Source organism: Dendropsophus ebraccatus, chromosome 2 (assembly GCF_027789765.1).
Source record: "Dendropsophus ebraccatus isolate aDenEbr1 chromosome 2, aDenEbr1.pat, whole genome shotgun sequence".
NCBI lineage: Eukaryota > Metazoa > Chordata > Amphibia > Anura > Hylidae > Dendropsophus > Dendropsophus ebraccatus.
The window spans coordinates 35,933,956-35,958,155 of record NC_091455.1 but is presented as its reverse complement, the minus strand read 5'-3'; the positions used below and the strand labels follow the sequence as shown (position 1 = coordinate 35,958,155).

At 40.2% G+C, this 24,200-nt stretch overlaps 1 protein-coding gene across 7 annotated transcripts in view; it reads left to right on the top strand.

Annotated features, from left to right (window-relative positions):
* VPS13B (vacuolar protein sorting 13 homolog B) overlaps positions 1–24,200 on the top strand; it is a 729,531-nt gene that overhangs the window by 349,196 nt on the left and 356,135 nt on the right. For all 7 annotated transcript variants that reach the window (XM_069957347.1, XM_069957346.1, XM_069957349.1 and 4 more), the window contains exon 22: positions 13,221–13,348. In XM_069957347.1, coding sequence (XP_069813448.1) covers positions 13,221–13,348 — 128 coding nt within the window. The remainder of the gene's footprint in view (positions 1–13,220; positions 13,349–24,200) is intronic.

Sequence of the window (24,200 nt, the reverse complement as noted above, 5' to 3'; positions counted from 1 at the left end):
GGGTACTCCGTGCAGTGTTCCTGGATGTCTGTTTCCCCTGTGTCCCGCGCCTGGGCACAGCTGCTTTGCACTCCGTGCGGTCTCCGGTGTCGGAGCGCATGAAGCCGTCCAGACTGCTCTGTCTCGGCTGGGAGAGGGTGCGGTGGGTGCTGGGATGGTCCCCTGTCCTTTTCCCATGCATATGGCCGGGGAGGAGAGAGGGGGAGCAGAGATAATGGTGAATGCGGCCTCCGTGCAGCGGGAGCTCTGCAGGCACAGGTCTTCACGCCGCCATTGCCAGGCCACGCCCCCCTTACCCCATTTTTTGTACGAACCGATCCATACACCGTCAGGGTTACCCCTGCGTGGATCGGGCCACCACCGGGATGATATTGCGGCCGGTTAGGGCTGGTTTGCACCAGAGGAACACGGAGCTGCACTCCTTTGCTTCCTCACACCATGGCGCCGGAACCTGCACACACGTTTTTTAATAAAACACAACTGCTCTTTAAAGTTGTACCAAAATGCTTAATTGCTTCAGTTGTGGAGGACTTAAGCTACCATGAATTACATGGTCACAGGCTAGGACTTAAAGTTCCTGATACATGTCTTTGCATTTTGCTGTAATCTGCATACAATTGTGATAAATGCACCTGTTTGGGGCAAATTATGGTAGTCTTGTGGTGCTTTTGCTTCATCCTAAAGGTCTAAAAAAGTAAACAGCTAATATTTGCAAGTAATTTTAGGGTAGGCCCTCAGGGTAGATTTTACTTTTGGACCCTAGGCACCTCAGTTCGATAATGCATTACACACAGTCATTTGAGTGGATGTCAAGTAATACTGTATCCAAACTGCGTGGCTGCATTCTCAAAGGGTTTGTCCATGAGTCCATTATTAACCACTGAGCTTTTAGGCTTGGGGACTCTTCACTCTTAACCCTTAGGGGACACAGCCAGTTTTCATTTTTGCGTTTTCGTTTTTCCCTCCTCGTGTATATAAGGCCATAGCGCCTGCATTTTTCCACCTAGAGACCCAAATGAGCCCTTATTTTTTGCGCAACTAATTGTACTTTGCTAAGGCAGATGTAATTTTTGCCTAAAATGTGCCGGGAAACCAGAAAAAAATTATATGTGTGGTGAAATTGAAAAAAAAAAACGCATTTCTTTTATTTGGGGGAAATGTGTTTTTACGCCATTCGCCCTGGGGTAAAACTGACTTGTTATGCATGTTCCTCAAGTCGTTACGATTAAAACGATATGTAACATGTATAACTTATATTGTATCTGATGGCCTGTATAAAATTCAAACCGTTGTTAACCAATATACGTTCCTTAAAATCGCTCCATTCCCGGGCTTATAGCGCTTTTATCCTTTGGTCTATGGGTCTGTGTGAGGTGTCATTTTTTGCGCCATGATGTGATCTTTCTATCGGTACCTTGATTGCGCATATATGACTTTTTGATCGCTTTTTATTACAATTATTCTGGATTTGATGCGACCAAAAATGCGCAATTTTGCACTTTGGGATTTTTTTGTGCTGACGCCGTTTACCGTGTGAGATCAGGAATGTGATTAATTAATAGTTCGGGCGATTACGCACGCGGCGATAGCAAACATGTTTGTTTATTAATTTATTTATTTATTTTTATTTATAAAATGGGGAAAGGGGGGTGATTCAGACTTTTATTAGGGGAGGGGGTTTTGTGTTATTAAAAATACTTTTTTCTTTTACTTTAGACATATACTAGAAGCCCCCCTGGGGGGCTTCTAGTATATGCACTCTGATCTCTCATAGAGATCCATGCAGTATAGTTATACTGCATGAATCCATGAGATCGGTGTTCTATTACTTTTGGCTGCTGCAGCCAAAAGCAATAGAATGCCGAGCCGGGATCAGCGCCATTACGGAGCAGACCCCGGCCCGGTATGGATGCAGGGATCGCCCCCCCGCAATCGCGCCGCAGGGGGGCGATCCCCCCACTAGACCACCAGGGATGTATAACCGCAAGTATTTAGAAGCAGCTGTCAACTTTGACAGCTGCTTCTAAGTACTTAATTAGCGGGCACGGCGATCGGACCGTGCCCGCTAATAGCCGCGAGCCCGGGCTACTCGCGGCACCCGGGATCGCGGCAGTTCAGAGGGTGGTCGCCGCGCGACCCCCCTCTGAACTCCCATAGCGGCACGAGGACGTTAAATAACGTCCTGGTGCAGCTATGGGTTAATGGTATCAGTATAAAACAATTCATTTTGACATTATCCTTGAACTAGAGTTTCAGAAAAGTTTGGATGAATCAAAGCAATGTTAGTGGTTAGTTGAAGGAAAATATGTTTGTAGATGTGTCCATTATATCACAGATTTGTCTGATTATTCATCAGGGCTAATGACTAAATCACGAACCACAATGTTGATTTAGCTGCAGAAAAGGGATTTCACATTCCTTCTCATACATAGTTTTACGTGTATTTGATACTTTAGAAGATTATTTTATTAAAACACTCTGTACAAATGTTGCAATGATCCAGTTAAGATGATACTTTTTGGATTGAGTTGGTCAGATTTTTTATTTAAAAATTTAGTTTTAGCCCTCATGCACACTACTGTATTATGTTCATGTATAACTTATTTGGAACTGCAACATGGCACCTATACAAATTTATGAAGCCGTGTCCATTTTCATATTGAATATGCAAAAGGACCACTGCAGAGACACCATCACATGTCTCGACGTCAATGAACTAGCCAAACCTTCCTCCGGGAAGGAACAACCAAGCCAAGGAATGTCTCCAATCAAGGAAACCACCCGAGCGAGTTATCCATCCACAGACAGCTGTTTCAGGGTATTTGCCCCTCATCAGTGCGGAGTAGGTTTCTGGCTAGTGGGAGCAATGCCTAGTAAGTGCATGCAAAAGGATGCTGGTTGACCTCAGAGAGATCAACCAAAACACGGCAAAGACACAATCACGTGTCTCGACGTCAGTGTATTCTAAAACATTGCCCCCTGGGAAATCAAATATGCAAAAGAACACTGCAGAGACACCATCACAAGTCTCGACGTCTGTGAACTAGCCAGACCTTTCTCTGAGAAGGAACAACCAAGCCAAGGAATGTCTCCAATCAAGGAAACCACCCGAGCAAGGTATCCATCCACAGACAGCTGTTTCGGGGTATTTGCCCCTCATCGGTGTGGAGTAGGTTTCAGGCTAGTGGGAGCAATGCCTAGTAAGTGCATGCAAAAGGACGCTAATTGACCTCAGGGAGATCAACCAAAACACCGCAGAGACACAATCACGTGTCTCGACGCCAGTTTATTCTAGAACATTGCCCCCTGGGAAATCAAATTTCATATTTCATTTTTTGGGATATCTGCACAATACAGTAGCTTATTGATTGCACATGAAATGTGCCTCTATTCACTATCCATGCACACAACAGTGTAAAGACTTTTATTAATAAAATGGTAGAGCTTGGTTTGTTCTTCCTTTGTTGTGGTGGTGACCCGGTGCTCTTACTACTGTTATTGACCTTCATGATACACAGCAATTTTTCATTCTCCCTGTTTCAGTGGTTGGGATGTTTTCCAGTAGTACAACCACTGTTACTTCCTCCTTTACTTATTTGGCCTGTACAGAACAGCAACATTTATTCCTCTCTGCTATGCCATGACATAGTGCTGGTGAAAGTGAAATAGCCTGAACAGGCTGACACTGTGCTGTGAAATGATTTGCACTACGCTACTACAAATGGCATGTGGAGGCAGAAGGGTGTTACTGATGCACAATAGTATTGAGCAGACTTGCCAAACTGTTTGGGTTCAGCAAAGTCTCTGAACCCAAAAGCTTGATATTTGACTCCCGTTGTCTGGAGAAGTTGGATGTCGCCCCAAGGAGAACTGGTAAACATGGATACAGCCATATCCTTTTCCATGTTTTCCTGGCAGCCCCAGGATGGCCTCCAACTTCTCCAGGAGTGAAATGCTAAGCGTCCGGGGTTCAGAGACCATTGCTAAACCAAAAAAATTTGGCATGGAAGGGATTACACTGAGCTCTAAACTACTGTTACTGAGAGGAAAGCCTCGACCTACCTTTTAGGCTCAGCGGTATACATAGAAAGCCTTAGCATTCATGCACACATATGCGTTCTCTCTCAATATCCCCCTCTCCTTTCCATAGCACAATATAATCCCCATTGCCTGTTTACTTTTAGCGTCTCTGTTACTAGAGACAGAATTCCCCTAACATCAGGCAGAGAACAGCAGATTGCCAAGAAAGGAAATACCTAATGGCCAACATTTCAAAGGTATTTTTCTGGGGTAAGCACAAACTTTTTGCATGGAACATTATGGCTTCCATTACCTCTAGCCTGATTTTGCTTTGTGCAGAGTATGTGCACAGAGATTGTTTTCATTATACCCATTTTAAAGGATTGTTGGGTATGGTTGTTTATCAAGGCACAACCAAGCCAAAGTAAAGTATGTACATTTGTAGTGTACTTACAGTACCTTAAGTGCACTTGATAAAGTTGAAGAAAACTTCCTTTCAAATGTTGCATTGTATAGTCAGTGTTAATACTCTTGATAAGTCTTCCTATAATAGAGATGTTAAAATGGTGGACCCCATGAATCAATTGTGTGCATTGGATGCCTTTTATGTTGCATTGGAAAAAGTTCTTAGCTTTAATTGATAGTAGGGGATCCTGAATGCCTCTTGATAGCTATATACTCCCCCATAGGATGCATAAAATGGGGTTCATTGACTCCAACTTACTCTATTACTCTGCATTTTACTTTCATGAGCACTTAAACTACACACACACAGTAAATAGCTGAAATAAGGTATGTAATGCCCACAAGTTAGTGATGATGTAATAGTTATCAAAGTGCTACCATTAACATGATCTATATAGTAATAAAACTAGAGTGAATGACCTAACAGGATGATGAGGATAAACTCAGATGACAACCCAAAGTTTATGACACAGTTCTAGAAAGTATGCAGCTTTAATCACCCGCAAAAAAAAAAAGAAGAAACTTCTCCCATCTGCCCACATTTTACATTTTACGCTCTGTTTTCGTTTATAGGGAAAGATTACTCATGTTTAATGATGAGATCTGCTGTAGCCGTTTTCTGTAATTTCCAGCTGTAACACATAATTTATTACAGTGCTGATATTAATAAAAACAGAAGCAAAAGAAACACACCTGCGTCAAACTATACCTACAGGACTAGCGCTCAGTGTAACATAAAATAACATTGAAAAGGGGCTGAGGGTGTTTTTCTCAAGGAATACATTACCCACTGTTTGTATAGGAGTCTCCACGGCAACACCGTCCGTCGACTGCTTCATAGATATGGCAATCTATGGCAGAAGGCATTGCTATAGAGCAGTGACATAATCTTTTTCCAGCTTTATATGGACCCTCCTTAGATTGGTATATTTATGTTTTGTTCTTAAACCAGAGCTATGAGGGTTTTTTATGTATTTTACAATAATGGTTGACTGGCTACCCACTATTCTTCTTTTTTTCTTCTTTTTTTTATTGTTTTAGTTAGAACAGATGGCCTTCAAAGTGGTAGTCTCATCAGAGACAAACTCTTTTCAGAAGGAGCGCCGAAGATCTGTTAAACGCTGTAGGTCCGATCACGCTTTGAGAAGTCACAACCAACCAAAAAATTCTTCTGCAATGGAAATGTTGCCCTGCATGGCGGTCATTAGGCTTGACAGGACATATGGCAACCTCTTAAAAGGGATTTATGTTGCCCCATCAGGGATCGGAGCATAGAGCAGTAGATGATATAAAGCGGAGATTCATTTTATATATATATCACACATGTCAAACTCAGGCCCTCCAGCTGTTACGAAACTACAATTCCCATCATGCCTGAATAGCAAAAGCTAAAGTTTTGGCTTCCCAGTAATTATGGGATTTGTAGTTTTGCAACAGCTCGATGGCCTGAGTTTGACACCCCTGATATATATATAAATATATATATATATATATATATATATATATATATATATATATATATGATTTATGTTGTTTGAAACAGGATTGCAGAGTAAATCCTGACAGGACTCTAGGGGTATGTTCACACTGAGGAATCTGGGCAGATCACGCTTTGGACAGGTTCATTCTTTGGACGAACGGCAGAATCCACCTGACTGTAGAATGGAGTCTACGGCACGGGTGGAGGTGCGCAGCGGAATCTGTGGCAGGTGATTCCTCAGTGTGAACGTGCCCTTAGAAGAGAAAGTGAGTAGTGTTGAGCAGACTTGCCGAACTGTTCAGGTTCTGCAGCATTTTCCGAATCTGAGCTCTCAGCATTTGACTTCTGTCAGCTGGTGAAATTGGATGTGGCCCCAAGGAGTCCGGGTAAACATGGATACAGCCATATTCTTTATCCATGTTTTTCTGGCAGCCTTGGGGCTGCATCCTACTTTTCTAACCACCAGGAGTCAAATGCAGAGGGTTCGGAGAAGATTGCTAAACCTGAACAGTTCAGTAAGTTCACCGCTCAACACTAATAGTGAGAGTCCTTCTGACCCCACCTACACACAGTGATCAACAGATATGCCTACACTCATATGGGATAGCATTAATCACCTGATAGGTTCTCTTTAAAGGGTTTATCCATCGCTACAACAACATGGCCACTTTGCACCACTCTTGTCTCCAGATTAGGTGGGGTTTTAAACTCCGTTCCATTGAAGTAACTGGAGTTTAAAGGGGTTATCCAGCACTACAAAACAGGGTGGATTTGTTTTAAATCAAACTGATTTAAATCACGATTTAAATCACGATTTAAATCACTAGTCCGGAAGGCTTGATTTAAATCAGTGATTTAAATCAAAGTTTCTACCTAAACTAGTTCTTGCTACTTTAACATGCAAGTAGATGAAGATTTTTAGAATCACTTTTTATATTACTTTTTTCTCCCCAGTTTAATGGGTTAATCATTCATATTTGGACACCACTGTTCTGTTGTACTTAGGAAGGAGAAAAATAATCCTGAACTTAATAACAATTTAAATGGATTTATTCAACTGAAGCAATAACAACATTACAGCATACGTTATTTGCTTAAACAAACATCCATGTTAACTAATTTGGCTAAAAAAAAAAAAAAAAAAAAATAGTCCAAACAATCAGAAACATATTGTCTAACTTCTTGGACTTGGTACTGAAGGGGATGATTCTGTATTCATAGGTTTGTAGAACAATAGGATTAAGGTCTTTTTCTCAACTCTGTTCATGTTGTAACATTTGAGAACATATACAGCCTTTATTCTACTGAGTTAAACAACTCAGCTTTATCTCATGATGGAAGAACCTTTGGATGGTAAAATATTTTCCTCAAAAAGCAGTTTATTGAAAAAAATCCGATTTAAATCAAAAAAATCCGATTTAAATCAAAAAAATCCGATTTTTTTGATTTTTTAAAAAAAATCATTGATTTTTATCCACCCTGCTACAAAACCATGGCCACTTTTCCCCCTCTCTTGTCTCCAGTTCAGGTGTGGTTTCAGGGTTCGGGTTCGAGTCGGTCCGAACCTGAACGTTCGGTATTTGATTAGCTGGGGCTGCTGAACTTGGATAAAGCTCTAAGGTTGTCTGGAAAACATGGAAACAGCCAATGACTATATCCAGGATTTCCACATAGCCTTAGGACTTTATCCAACTTCAGCAGCCACCGCTAATCAAATGCCGAAAGTTCGGGTTCAGATCGACTCGAGCATGCTCCAGGTTCGCTCATCTCTAATCCTATTCAATCAGTGGGATAGGCGGAACTTCAAGCGGTTTCCACTCTTCGAACTCCGCTTGAAATTCGGCCCTAAATCCATAGTGTAAACGGGCCCTAATCCTTTTACATTGTGTTACGCTGCCCATGCACATGAATTAAAAGCAGTCTTATGTGAAAGGGGGTCTGCTGACTCTTTACTGGCAGATGATATCAGAAGAGAGTAAATGGATAAGGCATTTTGTATTTCAACTGCCAGACCATGATGTTCTGAAAGAGATAGAGGAGTCTGGCAGCGGCTTACCCCATCTTCCTCCATTCAAAACATATAAACATTCAGTCAAGCTATGCGTGCAAGTTTATGGTGGAATCATGAGTCATTTCTGCTGAATGAGTGGTTGACGCATAGCTATTGATTGGATCATTTGTGTCAAAAATGTCTATTAACCCAGACACAAAAACTAAACAGGACACACTTTTGAGTCTCACTTAATAAATGTTTACGCGAGGGACCTGGCCTAAAAAGTAGTCCCTATTTGGCTATGTTCCCGGCCATTCATTTGGAGGGGGTGCTTGCCAGCATGCTGCTATATATGTTGGTATCTCTTCTTGACAAGATGCCCGATTATGCAATGCACATGAGTGGCATGTTCAAGCTTTGCTCACTTAAATGAGGTTTACTGTTCTGGGGTTATGTGCTTTTCCCGTACCTTTTTATTACGTGATTAAAGTGTCACTGTCATATTTTTTATTTTTGAAGAAGAAATCATTAGTCCAGGCGATTTTAAGAAACTTTGTAACTGGGTTGATTAGGCAAATATGCCATTATCTGTATTCAAAAAGACTTTTCCCAGGCCCCCCCTCCTCGTCTCTGTCTCATTAACTGCTCATTATCAGGTCAGAGAGGTCTGTGCTGACTTTAGAGGAGACAGCCCGGTGATGTAGCTGTAAATTAACTCTTTGTTCTGTTTTGGTGCCTCATCTCCCTCACCCCCTCCCCTCTCCATAAGAGAACCATGAAGACGGGGGGGGGGGGGGGGGGGGGCAGAGCTTCAAACTGCTTTTCCATGATAAAAATGCATTTGTCGGCTAATAAACCCAATTACAAAGTTTCAAAATTAAAATTTAAAATCTCCTGTACTATTATTAATTTCTGCAAAAACGTTTACACGACAGTGAAACTTTAAAACCTTCTCATTGCATGGGTTTTGAATTTAAACAATATAGCAAATGTTTTACTGATAAATGTGAATGATTGTCTTCAAAGCTGTTTTCACTTTATACTTATTTTCTTCACCAGAATTCACTAGTGCACGTCCTTCACAAATGATCTGTGATTTGAATTCCATAGAGGCAGCCAGAACTACACCGAGTTCTTCAAGTGTTGTGTTGTGATACACCATGACACCTCACCGCACATTCAGCTGGGACTCTGGGATGTTAGAGGAATTGTGTTACTCACTCAGCAATGATGTCATTGTGCGGAGTTCTCTTCAAAGCTGAGAGTTATAAACTGCCATAATTGTATAGATCCTAACGGTTATTGCAGTTTTATAAGTGGAAATAATGTACAAAAACAGCACTTTCGTGCAATTAGCTTTTACGTGATGTCATTTGGGCCTCTAAACTGCACCTGTCGGAAAGACTAACATAAGTCTATGAGATGAAAAGTGCATATCTTCCTTATAATCTGCCAAGGTGTTTTTCTTTTACGTTTATTAAAAAGTAAATGCACATAAGACATAATTTGTCACTGTGGTAATTTGTTGGTTCACCTTGTTTGAATACTAAAAAGGCTTTAATAATAGTAATAATCACCCTTTGATTTTCTTGCTTTTTTTCTACGTTTTTTTTTTTTTTTAATGGAATATAGTTATAACTAATATCCAGAGCTTGTATGGCAGTGGTTCAACTTATTGGTACAGAGATGTAACGGTCTAGTTGGTTTGAAAATAAAAAATAAGGGATACTATTCTGCCTGATCCCTTGCAGGCTGCTGTTCTGATAATTCCCAGGTCCCCCTTCCCTGTTGCTGTTTGCTTTCTAGTCCTTTCTAGACATGCAAAGGTGACTCTTTTCTGGCTGTTACTGCCGGCTTTCAGGTGTAGTTTCTCCAGCTTATATTCTCTTTTGCCATCAAAAGGGTAATATTTGTACATGAGAAGAGAGTCATAAATTCTAGTTTTAAAGGGGTACTCCACCAAAAAAAAGATTCTTTCAAATCATCTAGTGCCAGAAAGTGTCAGAAATTTGTAATTTACTTATACTGAAAAATCCCCAGTCTTTCAGTACTTATTAGCTGCTATATGTACTGTAGAAAGTGGTATTCTTTTCATTGCAGAGAGGTTTTCTATAGGGGTTTGCTACTGCTGTGGGCAGTCCCTGACATGGACAGAGATGGCAGCATAGAGCTCTGTGTCAGACTGGAAAGAATATACCACTTCATGCAGGACATAGAGCTGATAAGTACTGGAGATTTTTTTTTTTATAGAAGTAAATTACAAATTTCTATCACTTTCTGACAACAGTTGATTTGAAAGAAAAATGTGTTCGCTGGACAACCCTATTAGGGATTTTTTTTTTAGAGCCAAACTCTGATGTGAAGGCAAATCAACCTTTGGTGGCTCTGTATTGACAGGAGACAACAACTCCGAAACAGCTGTCTAAAATAGGGTAACCTCTCCTTCTAAAGAGTTGTCGGGGTTGGCGTAAATACTCATATTCTAAGTCGTCTTATCAGAGTCAAATACTGACATAAATTGAAAGCTCCTAAAACAGGGCTTCATAGAGCCGCTTTGCATATGTGTCCCTGTGTAATATTATCCTAAGCAAGATCAGTATAACCTCAATGACAGGTTTCCTTAAAGACTTACGCTCCCTCTAGTGACAGCTTTCTAGAATCTTGCAGTTTTTAAGTCTATGGTTTTATGGCGGGAAGGTGATTTGGAGCACTGTGTCACAAAAAACAGAGATGCTAAAGATATTGTAAAATTGGCATGAAACATTTTTAATTCCCTGGGAGATACGAATACTTAAAAGTCTGAGGTGTCTAGGAAGTTTGGTGAATATTTTTTTTGCTAAAAGGGTCCCTGGTAATAAAAACATTATAGGCCATCCTGCTCAAACCTGACATCAAATTTTATATTCCTCTTCCTACTCTGTAAATTGACTCTTATCACCCAGACACCACCACCACCACCGAACAAAACTTCTGACGTGTTCTTATGATGTCTAAGAAAAAAACAAAAAAAAATCATAGTTACCCTTTAACTTTAAATGCAGTAAATCTGATTTGCTTTTGCTTGATATTTTCGTGAAGTTCCAAATGCTGATTTATTTTGGCTATGGCTTCCTTCCATAAAATAGCTGCTTCTAATATATGTAGGTGACAAGTACATTTTAATGTTTTCTAAGAGGCTTGAACACATATATAAGATGAAGTCATTGAACCAAGCAATGTTATTTTCTGTCTGATCTGTCAAATTACTTGTGACGTTACTGGATTTTAGTTCATTAGCCAAGAAACCAAAAAGGAGAGAAAAAAATTGCTGAGATACCATATTGTCACTAGCCCAGAAGTAAGGCTTGTGAAGCTGCGGAGGAATGTGATATTCCGCCGACTATTCTCCACTCACTTTTTAATTAGTTAATAAAATGGATCAAACGGTATTCTGTAAGGCATTAGCTTTGGGTAAGTGCTCCTAAGGGTGGGGTGGTAATTGCTTTTACGTGTTACGATGGACTGATTTTACTCAGCCTTTGATCATGTGTAACATGATTTCATTTGCTTAACCAAACATTCTCGGAGAATGCCTTTCAGCGTAGAATCTAGCGTTTGTTTGGAGAAGCGACTAATAATCAGCCCTCTACCTATTTGGTCACAGTTAATGTGTTGTACTAAAGTGCTGCATTTAATGGTCTTTACATAATCACTGCGCGTGGTAGCTGAGAGGTACTATACGTTTCAGACGCATTAACTACTGTGAAGCGTAAATAAGTACTATGGTAAGAACAGTAGTTTATGTATCTTTACTGTAGGACATCGTGAGGCACTTCTAATAAGGAAACCTGCTTACACACATTTTGAAGTATATTGTGATAAGGGAGACCACCCTGAAATGCGGGGTGGTCTTTATAGAAAATGGAAAGTGTCTGAATGGGAACTCTCGCCTGAAAAGCTAAAGGCGGAATTTCTGATGCTTAAAGTGAATGCCCACCTTGGACAACTATTTTTTTTGTCTAGGTATATCCAAAATGATATTTCTTTCCTAATTATCTTCATAAAGCAGTCGGGCTTGTATTTATGATCCAAATCACCTACATGTATACTACATTAAATGTACATAAGATAAATAGTAAAAATAAAGAGAGGACATTCTTTCGGCTTACAGCAGTGAGGATAGGCCATCGCTTTATTAATGGAGAGGTCCCGGTCAGTCCTGAGAATGGCCACATGTATTATATTTGCCATGGATTTGATTTCAAATGTGGACGAGATTTCAAAAATTTTCAGACTCTGCAGAAAAAAACAAAAAACAAAAAAAACCTGTAACATAATGACCGGCGCTGCAAATTATAAATAGTTTTTTTTGGATCCACTGTGAACCTGTGGATTTTTCCCATGCGTGATTTTCCACATATGTATTCCGAACACTATGAAAACTACACCTCCATTTCTCCATGGGAAAGAAGTAGATAATCGCAGCTATTGGAGTGCAATGGGGGCTTAGTTGCCTCAGTGTTCAGATTGTATTCCAACACAGTATGTGAAACCTTGACATCATTGGTGAAGTTAAAATCCACAGGGGTTGCAGTTTAAGCAGTGAATCAGAAAATCTGCAACTGTGTAATTGACATATAACTTTATAATATTAGCATATTTGTCCTTAAACCTGTGGAAAATACATCCAAGAATCCACACAATTTGGTATAAATTTGCCACTACCAAAATACTGATCACATGCAGTTTTCCTAGGTAACTGCAGCATTCTATCCATAGGATAGAAAATACGTGTCGGATGGCAGAGACTCCTACCTCTCTGACCTTCCACGCTCAAGATAATAGCTACCAAATTCTTATTTTTGTATGTTGCAGCAAGTCTTGTATGTGCGTCACTGCTAAACATATTGTCTTAGAGGCTGCCATGTAACCCATTACATAGTTGAGTAGTTATTGAATGGAGTGGCAGCGTGCATACACTACTCACCACTCCATTCCAAGACAAGACTCTAGTACCTGTTCCTGAGATTGCGAGGAGTCCCCTGACATCTGAAACTTGGAATATCCCTTGAAGTCTTCCTTCGTGCTTGCTACCGATAGCAGACGTGTTCTCTTTAACAAATATTTCTATGCAGGGGATTTGAGTTTCTGTATCGGAATGATAAAGCTGTGAGAACTTGATCTTTGTGTGCCTTTTAGGTGAAAAAGCATAGTCATGTGTAACTTCATTAGTTGTCTATATTTGTCTTAGTAATCTTTTTTTCATGCACCTCTGGTTTACAGAATCACGTCCCTTGTCAGTTCCTGCAAAGATGCTTCAAACCTCTAGAGATTCCAGCAATACCGCAGAAGAGAGAATGAAGGAGATTATCAGAGTGGTCTGGGATGCAGTCAAGCGTCTTACTCTTCAGGTGAGTTTCTTGTCGTGGAATGGACAATAAGATTGCATACATGCAGTAAATAACGTTGTAAGTTCCTGATCGATTATAATTAATATTAAATGCAAAATCCTACTGACTAGAGATGAGCGCAACTCAAGCATGCTCAAGTCCGATCTTTCCGCATTTGAATACTGGTGGCTTAAGTAGTTGGCTGCAGTCCTAGGGAGTCCAGAAAAACAGGGATACAGCCATAGGAGTATAGTGCTTATCTCTACTACTGACCCTTTTTACTGGTCATAGTCTTGGCATTGACTCAGTATGGCTATGTTGAAACAATATTTTTCAGCTCCGTTTAAAATGACGTCCGTAATTTTAAGTCTAAAATAACGGACATCATTTAGCTTTCTGGCCTCCCCTCTGCTGACTGCTACTGGTACATTATTCTAGTTTGGGATTACTAATTGGACTTTGGGTGCGGCTTAATTGAACTTAATAGTAAAAACGAAGAAAGAACGGTGAGAAAAGAAAAACTGTGTGTTAAGTACTAATAGAAAATATCTGCTGTTTGCAAAAGACGTCCGAAAATAATGATCATGTTCATTATTTTTCCGTCCGTGGTAAAAACGTCCATTAGTCAATACATTTTACGCATTTTTTTGGTCCGTCTTTCCATTGACTTAATTGCATTGCCATTGCAGTCATGTAAATAGCGGTAAAAACGGACGTTATTTTAAATTGCAAAAGCTGTCGCCTTTTCTCTATTTATGACGTTGTGTGAACATAGCCTATAGCTGTAAATGAAGGTATTTTCCATAGGTTTTCCTTAAAATCAGCAGGTTAGTAGTATCTAATCTGCTCATATCTCCCTCTAGTGGACCAGAACAACTTATTAGCATAGGGATTGAACTCCTAATATCTTGGAAACGGTGCTGAGGATGAAGGTAAGAAACTTACTAGGTAAGAGGAGAACATTATTGAGCATGCTCATATTCTCCTCCTACAACATGCAGAGAAGACTATTACTTATATACATACCTGCACGGATCCCATCAAAACATTTGCACCTTTTTTGTTTGTTTTGGGCCCATTACTGTTTTGGCTGGAAATACTGACCAGAATTCTGTGTGTGAACGCAGCCTTAGTATTACCAAAAACACATTTTGGTTTGGAAACCACCTCTAACGATTGAAATTCTTGCTTGGAATCAACATCAAATTTGGAAATGTTTTTCTAAGCCACCGTGAAAATGATATAAAGCTCCTGTTTTACAGAGAAACATTAAGGGCTTTATTCACAGGAAATATTATGTACCTATTTCTTACCCACAAACTAGCAGAACAGATTTCTAAACTATACTGATATTCACTAGAAACTTGGCCGGGAGCGGACAACCGTGTTTTTTACAAAGGAAAACAGGATGGAATTATAATCATGATGTATCGTCTTTTTCATATGATTTAAACAGAACAATCTCTTGTCTTCATCTGCTGAAATGTTATATTTTGTAACCCAATTTATTGCCTCATTCCCAAAATACCAAAATTCCTAAGTGTGATTCCCCCCCCGCCGTATAATATAACGCTCCTTATTTGAGAAGTTTTCAGGCAACGTTTTCTTGAGTGTCTTAGGCTTTCCCATACATCTACATCTGAAGTTTTTTTTTGTTTTTGTAGCCAAAGGCATTGTGGAATGGATTAAAAACTAAATAAGAAGAGAATTAGGCCAAGTTCATTCCTTATTATATGAACACTCTAAAGCTGTGTTCCCGATTCGAGAACATAACGGCGAACGGTGGCCGTCTCGTAATATAGAGGGCCGTTGTTAATGATCATGACTGCCTTTCTCCACTATTTTCCCGAACTGGGAACATAGCCAAATATTGACCCCATTCACCCGGTAGATGCCTAAAGTTTGTCCTTTCCCCATCAGTCAGGCTGGTATGTATGGACCAGCAAGCAGGCACAGCTGTTAACCTAGCCTAAGATTTATTACCTGGGTCTTGCATATATTCTGCAGTAACCTGTAAAGAGGGGACAGCTTATTCTTATCATATGTTTGCATTTCTTTATAATCTAAGGCTTTGGTCAGCTTTAGTGCATTGACTGTGCATCATGGTTCTCGTTGATAGAGCCAATATAAGACAAGACTTTGAAGTAAAGATCCTGCACCAGTTCTCATAATCCTGACATGTATTATGATTGCTTCACAGAACAACTTCATTTCAGTATTGTCTTTGTCTTGGACAGCTCTGCCTTCCAGTGCTGTCGTTGCTCATTGAAGAAAAGACATGCTGAAAAAAACATTCCGCTGGTCCTCATTGTTCTTGTAATTAAAATGGAGTTAGTTAATTAGTATCTAGAAGCTGAATGAGGAGAAGGATTCAATGAGTTATGGAAACAGAGGAGAGCAGAGGATGATGGAATCTGCCCTGGTTTCTCCCATCTGGTGATGGTTACTGCTGGCGCCCTTTATTATTATATGAAGTTAGTATGATGCTCGCCTAACAGATGGACACCAGCAATACTTATAACCGTCTTTCCATCTCAAAACAGGATGTTTTGCCTCATTAAATGTTTAAACACCAAAAAGAGTGAAAGTATCTCCTGACACAGTTTGCTTCTGTCAAGCACACAGTATGTAATGTGAAGCTTGGGCAAACTGCATCAAAGCTATGTTTTTGGAAGTTAGGTGGGTATTCCCATCTGGAAGTTTATGGCATATCCACAGGATGCAGTAATAATGCGAGCTGTACAAACATTGTTGCACTACGAGTTACTTTGTCTCCGTAACTCCCTGGTTATGGAAACAGCTAAGCTTGTGGGGTTACACTGTTTGCACAACTCCCATTAAACTCTGTGGGAGTTACATTAGCTTTGTAGGACGACTTATTGGACTGTTTTAAGCTGCCACAAATGGGCTGAAGTGGGTCAAGGGACTTTTAATCTTAAGCTCGGTGCAGGTTTCAGTGGTGGATATGCCATAAATGTTCACAGGTAGGAATACCCCATTAATTTATTACATACATTTTTAAGCAATATTAGTTAAAGAATTTGTAAAAAAAGAAAAAAAGATATATATATTTGGTGTGTGTGTAAGAAATTTATATCTGAGTGCAACTATAAAAGTAAGTATACCTGCTACACATTTTTCCATTATTTCTTTGCTGCACCAGTGAACTGAGGGGTGGTTGTAGGCTTTCTTTTATTTTGCCCCCCATTCCTTTCCCCTGGTTAATTTTTAATAGCCCAGAAAACCCATTAAACCTTTGGGTAGTTTATATTTGCCTACTTTTGATCAATCTCATTAAGGAGTTATGCAAAAATGTAAAAGGTCATGCCCTAAACCTAATGCTTTTGAATCACAGGTAGTCCATTCAGTTTTTTCAAAAATCGAAAAATGCTACAGCAACCTGTAAGTGTCAGGACACACCGCATATACCCTCTCCAGAGTACATACAATAAAAACCTGTTTTTTTGCTTTTTTAAAAATGGGGTTCTTAGCAAACCATTTGATCTATTAGAATGTACTAACACTTCACGTTATGGTACACCCCAGAGAGTGGGTCCCTATACTAGCAATGGTCTCTCTCGGACTATGAGTCTACGAAACTGGGTATACAGGATCCAATGAAACTCTGTGTAAAGCACCCACAGGAGTGTAGGTTAAAAGGAGGTAGCCACGACCACTACATGTAACACAAAAAGCAAATGAATAGCCAGCACTCTACTAACCCTTGTTCACACTGTGCAATGGCTAACATAGACAAAAACAGAAAAATGTAGGTGTCAGGACTCACCGCATTTACTCCCTCCAATGTTCGTACGATAAAAATCTGTTCTAAAGTTTTTTTGTGGGTGTTTTACACAGTTTTTAGTTAGATTGTGTATGCCCAATTTTGTAGACTTATAGTCTGAGAGAGACCTTTGGGACCAACCCTCTGCAGTTCACCTTAACGTGGTGAGTTAGTACATTCTATTTGATCAAATGGTTTTCCAAGAACCTCATTTCCTAGAGAAAAAAAGTATGTACCTTCTATGTACACTGGAGGGCGTATATGCGGTCAGTCCTAACACTTGCAGGTTGCCGCAGCATTTTTCTGTTTTGGTCTGTATGTTAGCCACGGCAGCGTGCAGACTGCACAGTGTGAATAATTGTTAATGAAGTGATGGTTTGTGATTTGTTTGCTTTTTGCATTCAGTTCTTTCATCACTCCCCAAAATTACTTCAGAGCTGAGGACACAAAGTGCATTCAGTGTTAGTTCCCCTAAAAAATCCAAACACAAAAATAGACACCATACTCCAAAATAAATTCAGAATCCATTGCAGAAATGTTTTGTGGACAATACACCAGAGTCCCCATTGACCTTTTGGAGCACAGTCCTCTTCACTCCCTGGCGCCACCTCACAGAGTATAATAATACCAAGGAAACTTTTGTTGGTTCTGGCATCAGGAGTTAAGATTAAACCCAGGAGATTTTCCTGCTCCACTTGGTTTATGGTATGATATAGGTACTGGTGGTGTCCTACACTAATAAACTGTGACAGAGGCAAAACATTATGTAGGTGAAAATCAGTCTCTTGCTTTGAAACTACTGTGCAAAACTTTTGCCAGAAATGAAGTGCCTGTTTAGTGGAGCGCTTTGTATCCGTATGTTGTATATTTATTATTTGTGTATCTTAAGCCACTCCGTCTCCGAAGACTAATTCTTTTTCTGATGTGGTGTTGCTGTGCTTATTATAGTTATATGAGGATTCATATTAGAACCATGTAACCATAACTCGTATACACAATTTCTCTAACTTTGTCATTGGAGCAGAACGTTCAGCACAGTTTCATTATTTTATTTTTATTGTATTTAATTCTTTGTTTGCTTTTTTTCTTAAGCATAGTGAGTAATATGACACTGCAGTGCAGGCAGTGGCATAGCTAAGGGTTCAATGTGCCTAGAATAAACAGATATATATCCGGAAATATATGAGTAGAAGAGACTGACCATGTGGTCTTTCTCTGCTGATAGTCTTTTATGCTTCTATAACAAGTTATTGCTGTCCCAAAAAAGATAAAGACAGTGCCCCAGTTGGTAATAGAGCCTATACACAATAATGGTATCCCTTATATACACAGCGGCCATGTGTGTCGGCGATTGTATGGTTTAAAGGGGTATGAGCTAAGCCCGATACATACAGTCGGCACCAGCTGCTTTCTGCACTATTTATAATAGACATAAAGAGTAGTAGATGCTTGGATCAAACTTCCAGCAGATGTGGTTTGTAAATCTACAATAACAGAATGTTTATACTGTCTGGGATAAACATATATCTATCCTAAGATAATAAGAAGGGAAATACTAAAAGGGCAGACTAGATGGACCCAGTGTTTTGTTTTTTTTTCTGTCGACAGTCCTCTATGTTTTTAAAGCACTAGATTTTTATTTTTATTTTTTAAGCTTAGCCCCATTTTATTGTATAATCTGAACAGATTGTTATTGAAAAAATAGACATAAAAGAAAAGCACAAGAGGGCGCCTTCTGGTGTAGTATCATCTAATAAAGTGCAAAAAACAGCAGAGAAAGTGTTAATCGCACAAACCTGGTAGAGTTGAGCTAATATGCAGACACAACTCTAAAGTAAACTTGGATGATTTATCTGCTGCCAGATTGGGTAAAGTGTGCTGCCACACTGTCAGGATGTGTTACCTGCCTCAGAAACATGCAAACTGGAACAAAAGGGACCCCCAAAGTCTTTGGCGCAGAATGAGATGCTTCTGATTCTGCACTGATGACTTATAGGGTCCTTTTTGTTCCTGTTAACAGATTGCTATTGATACAGTATTGTGTAAGGTTGTATTCCTGCAGACTGCGAAGCTGCGCAGTGTATTGCCAGACCTCCCAGCATCATGTATCATTATGATCTTGGGAGTGCCGAAACTGTTTAAAGTGACACTGTCACCTCCTTTTTGCATTCTGACATCTCGACATCAGGTGTAAAGGGTAAATTTAGCGTTTTTAATACCTTATTTCATATCATACGTCATGGTGTTTGTTCAAGTAAAAAGTGTCCTTTTATCAACTGCAGATTGTATTAAGTGGCCGTGGCCTCGCGGCATTAGCGCCACTTAGCCCCACCCACAACAGCACCGTTGGCCCCGTCCCCTTGATGCCCATTGGTTGGCCGACGTAAAGGGAGTGGGGTCTAGACCTTTCGGCCAGCCTGTTCCAATTGCCGGCGAGGGGGTGGGGCCAATGGTGCTGTTGTGGGCGGGGCTAAGTGGTGCTAATGCTGCGAGGCCACGCCCACTAAATTCAATCTGCAGTTGATAAAAGGACACTTTTTACTTTAACAAGCACCATGTCGTATGATATGAAATAAGGTATGAAAAATGCTAAATTTACCCTTTACACCTGTTTAGAGATGTCAGAATGCACAAAGGGGGTGACAGTGTCACTTTAAATCTTCACAGAACTGTTCTGATACAGCCACACGGCTGTATCAGTACAGTCCTGCAATGGTTAAAGCAGTCTCTGTGCTTCCCGTGTCATAATAATACATGATGCTGGGAGGCCTGTCAGTCCACTGCGCAGCAGTTTTCATGATTCACGGGGCATGTGAATGCCCCCTAATTACAGTTATTATTTTAATTAATTAATTAAAATTCTTTTGGAGATTTACATTTTTATTGCATGGGAACAGGTTATATACTTACCAAATTTATAGTTTAATACATCTCATTATAGTCTAAATTTGTCGTCATCTTCACTTATTTTACCAATACTCAGTATAGTATAGTCTTTCCAAAGTTCAGGCTAAACTATATGGATCTACCTTCCTGGAACCTACAAATGTAGCCCAAAAGGCATGATGTGTTATCCTGTTCCCTGAATTCAGGATGGTAATACTACATTCTTCTTTGCTTTATCATTAGGAATTGATATTTTTCATATGTAGCTCTTGACATAACAGGAATTAAAATAGGAGGTGATTCTATTTCAAGAATTTGTAATAATTCCTTCTCTTTAACACATAAATGTGTCCAATATTGGCCAGAGAACACGTTGCTACCAAAACTGTAACAAGATCCTTGAAACATAGACGACGTTTCCATGGAAAAATGAAGTAACGCTCACTACAGCTGTGATGCATTAATGAATAGGATATTTTTTCTTTTTTTTTTTTATTTAAAGATCATTTGTGTTTGGTGTGGCTCAGTGGGTCCCAACCAGATGGTTTCCATGAACAAGATGTGACCCCCAGCTCGAGGACTTCTTGCTAGCAGATTACTTCACTTTCTTCTGCTCGGCAGTGTCAGATCTTTACGTTAATGCAAAATTTACGGCTACAGATTTATTCCTCGTCCCGTAAATCACTCCAGATTCTTCCTCTAAAACCAACAATTTTTTTTTTCATGTGCAATATTTGGTCATTTAGTAAAATCGCCCAGAATAGTTTGTATGTATAAATAGTATTTACGTTCCTCTCGGCTGATGTCCCTTGTAGCATGCCACATGTTATAACAGAAGAGCTGCGATCGGATGAAATGAAAGTGAAAAGCTGATTTCAGATGTATTGTCACAAGGGGACGCATACAGTTGGGGAGTGTGGGTGGTCTCCTCTAAGCTTGTTGAACGTAGCGTAAGGTAAACAGCTTCTCATTTTAATGACTGTAATTTAATCACAAGGAAGGTGTTGGTGACAAATATGTTTAGATATCATAGTAATTGGTACCATGTTTTACAATAGTTGCCGTAAACATAGAGAGATCTAACAAGATGAAAACAGCTTGGAGAGAAAAGGAAGATATAGATGGCTAAGTGAAGTGTCCATTGTTACGTTAGTTTTCACATGTTTATTATTGGATTTTGGAGGAAGACGGTGTAAGCAGCTGCCTTAGTCCTGGCACCATTCATGCTGAAAATAATCAGTTATAATATCCAATAATGCTAAAGCATTTTATCCTAGAGAAGAAAGTATGCATATTAAAAATTTATGTAAATTAAGCCGCTCTACACATTGTGGCCTAGGTTGCCCTTCTAAATCGCAACAAGACCAAAGTGGCACATTAAGGCTATGTTCACACTTTGTGATACAGCGGCCACTGTTACATGTTCCTGCAGCCGTCACTGCCATATTAGCTGCAGGAGCATTACCTTTTTCCCATTTTGATTGCGGGCACCTTTAGGTGTGCCCACAATCCAGTTAAAAATTGTGTGCACAGCTATGTTCTACGGCCGTGGTTCACCAAACTGTGTCGTAGAAAATAGATATGTTCATTATTTTCTGTGACCGCAGTTCAACAACAACTGTAGTTTATACTCTACGGCCTTTGTTGCATTGCATTGAAATTAATACATTGTGGGAACATAGCCTAATGTATAGTGGATTGACAAGCTTTCAAGCATTTTAGTTTTTGCTTTACACTACTGGTCACCCATGCACATTTTAATGTCAATAGGTTCTGTAGAAAACATTGAGAGCTTTTACCCTTAAAGGACAAGTGCCATGAAAAACTTTTTCCCATTAATTGAAGCACATTACAAAGTTATATAACTCTGTAATGTCCTTCAATCACCTATCTGCCTCCCCTCCCTGTCTTTTTTCCCCCCTCCACCCCCCACCAGGAAGTGTCCTAACTCATACAGACCTAATTACTATCGTCACCGTCACCAAGCTCTTCTCTCAGCTCCTTCTCCTGTTACAGCAGCCCCCCCTCCCCTGCCTTGTCAGGTGACTCAGCTTGCTCAGCTCCCATTGGCTGAACAACTGCAAGCCATCACTTGGACTGGGGAGGGGGGGCTGGTGTAACAGGTCCTAGAGCAGCCCTCCTGCTGATGACTCATCCTCACAAGACGGAGCTGCCTGGTGACTGCAGTCATTAGGTCTGTGTGAGTTAGGACACTTCCTGGTGGGGGGTGGAGGGGGTAAAAGACAGGGAAGGGAGGCAGATAGGTGATTGAAGCATATTACAGAGTTATATAACTTTGTAATGTGCTTCAATTACTGGGAAAAAGTTTTTCATGGCACTTGTCCTTTAATGTGAACTAGCATTTATTGAACATCCATAGGTTTCTCAGTGGTGCTTACAGGAGTACTCCACTTGATCTATGCCTACTTGTTAGAAAGGTCCCTTGATAAAATAAGTTTTTATATGGATGATTATGACAAAAGAATCAGTAATTTCTAATCCAAGTGCTGGACATAATATAATTCTCTTTTAGGCAGTGTTCAGTTTTCCTACAAAACTACCAAAGTGAGAAAAAAAACTTTTTACTCTGTAGAATCTGTAGATTTTTTTCTGATCATGGTAATTTGCAGGGTTATTTTTATTTTTTATTTTAAGTACCTATTTAGCAACTCTGTACCCACAATCTGACCCCCAAACTGCTTGTACCATTGGATAGCTGCTTTTAATCCAAGATCTGTCTGGGGTACGTTCGGCAGGTGATGAGGATATTGTCCTAAAAAACAACTTTTAAACTTGCAGCACTGTGTCAAATTGGCGTGGCCTAGTGTGTGTGATCAAACATTGCACAGCCTCTCAGTCCCTCCTCCCCGCTTTCCACATCATTAGGAATGCCCTGGGCAGGATTTTTCCTGTTCATCACCTGTGTGAACACTGCACACGTGCTGGATCGTTAAGGCACCTGTGCAGTGTTCAGGTGATGAATAGGAAAAATCCTGCCCAGGGCATTCCTAGTGATGAGGAAGGTGGGAAGGGGGGGGGGGGTGGAGAGGTGGTGCAAGGCTGGGCACAAACACTGTAGGCCACGCCAATTTGACACAGGGCTGCAAGTTTAAAAGTTGTTTTTCAGGACAATAACTGCATCACCTGCGAACGGACCCCAGGACAAATTATTGATTAAAAGCTGCTATCCGAAGGTACAAGCGGTTGGGGGGGAGGGGTCAAATTGTGGGTACAGAGTCGCTTTAAAGAGGTGCTATTTTTTTTGTAAATCAACTGATGCCAGAAAGTTCTAGATACATTTGGGAATTTCTAGTGTAATGCTCAATTGTTCCTTAACCCATGGTGTAAGTCTTGCAGAAAGCGCTGTATTCCTTCTAGTCTGACACAGTGTTCTCTGTTGCCACCTCTATCCGTGTCAGGAACCGTCCAGAGCAGGAGAGGTTTTCCATGAGGATTTGCTACTACTCTGGACAGTTCACAACACAGATGTGAAGATGGCAGCAGAAAGCACTGTGTCCGACTAGGAAGAATACACCACAAAATTAATTAGTGGGTAGGAAATTAAAATATACTTTACTTCTCTGTTAGGGCTAAGGGTGCCCAACCTTCACCAATATGAAGAATTAGAATCGAAGAACTAGCTGAGAAAACTGGCATTCGACAAATATAGATCTCACAATGGAGCAATTAGAAAAATGCTGATAAGAGCGTAAAGAGTTACTGTAAATTACGGAGACTTTTAACATTTTTTTTTATTGGTGGGGGTCCTAATCTTGAGACCCCTACCAATCTCCAGGTTCAGCCTAGTGGGCTTTACTACCCAGCTCACCACTAACATTATAACTCTATGGAGCCTGACTCCTGCAATGACATTGATTGAAGGCCATGCATGGGAGTGAAGTGAGCTGCTTATATCTACAGATTGGTGCACGTTTCAGCACTTAAACCTGGACCAATAAAACTTTTGACATGTCTATATGACACAGTATAATGGTGCGTTTACACGAAACAATAATTGGCCCGATCGTACAATTAACAATGTCGGAGTAACGATTTTTTTTTCATAATGATCAGCGTTTAGATGGTATGATATATCGTATGGAAAATCGTTTTGCGATCGCTTAAGCCTATTTCGCACATTGGTTAAATCGGCGAACGACTGTCCACACGGAACGATCTGCAAATATTTTGCGAACGACGATT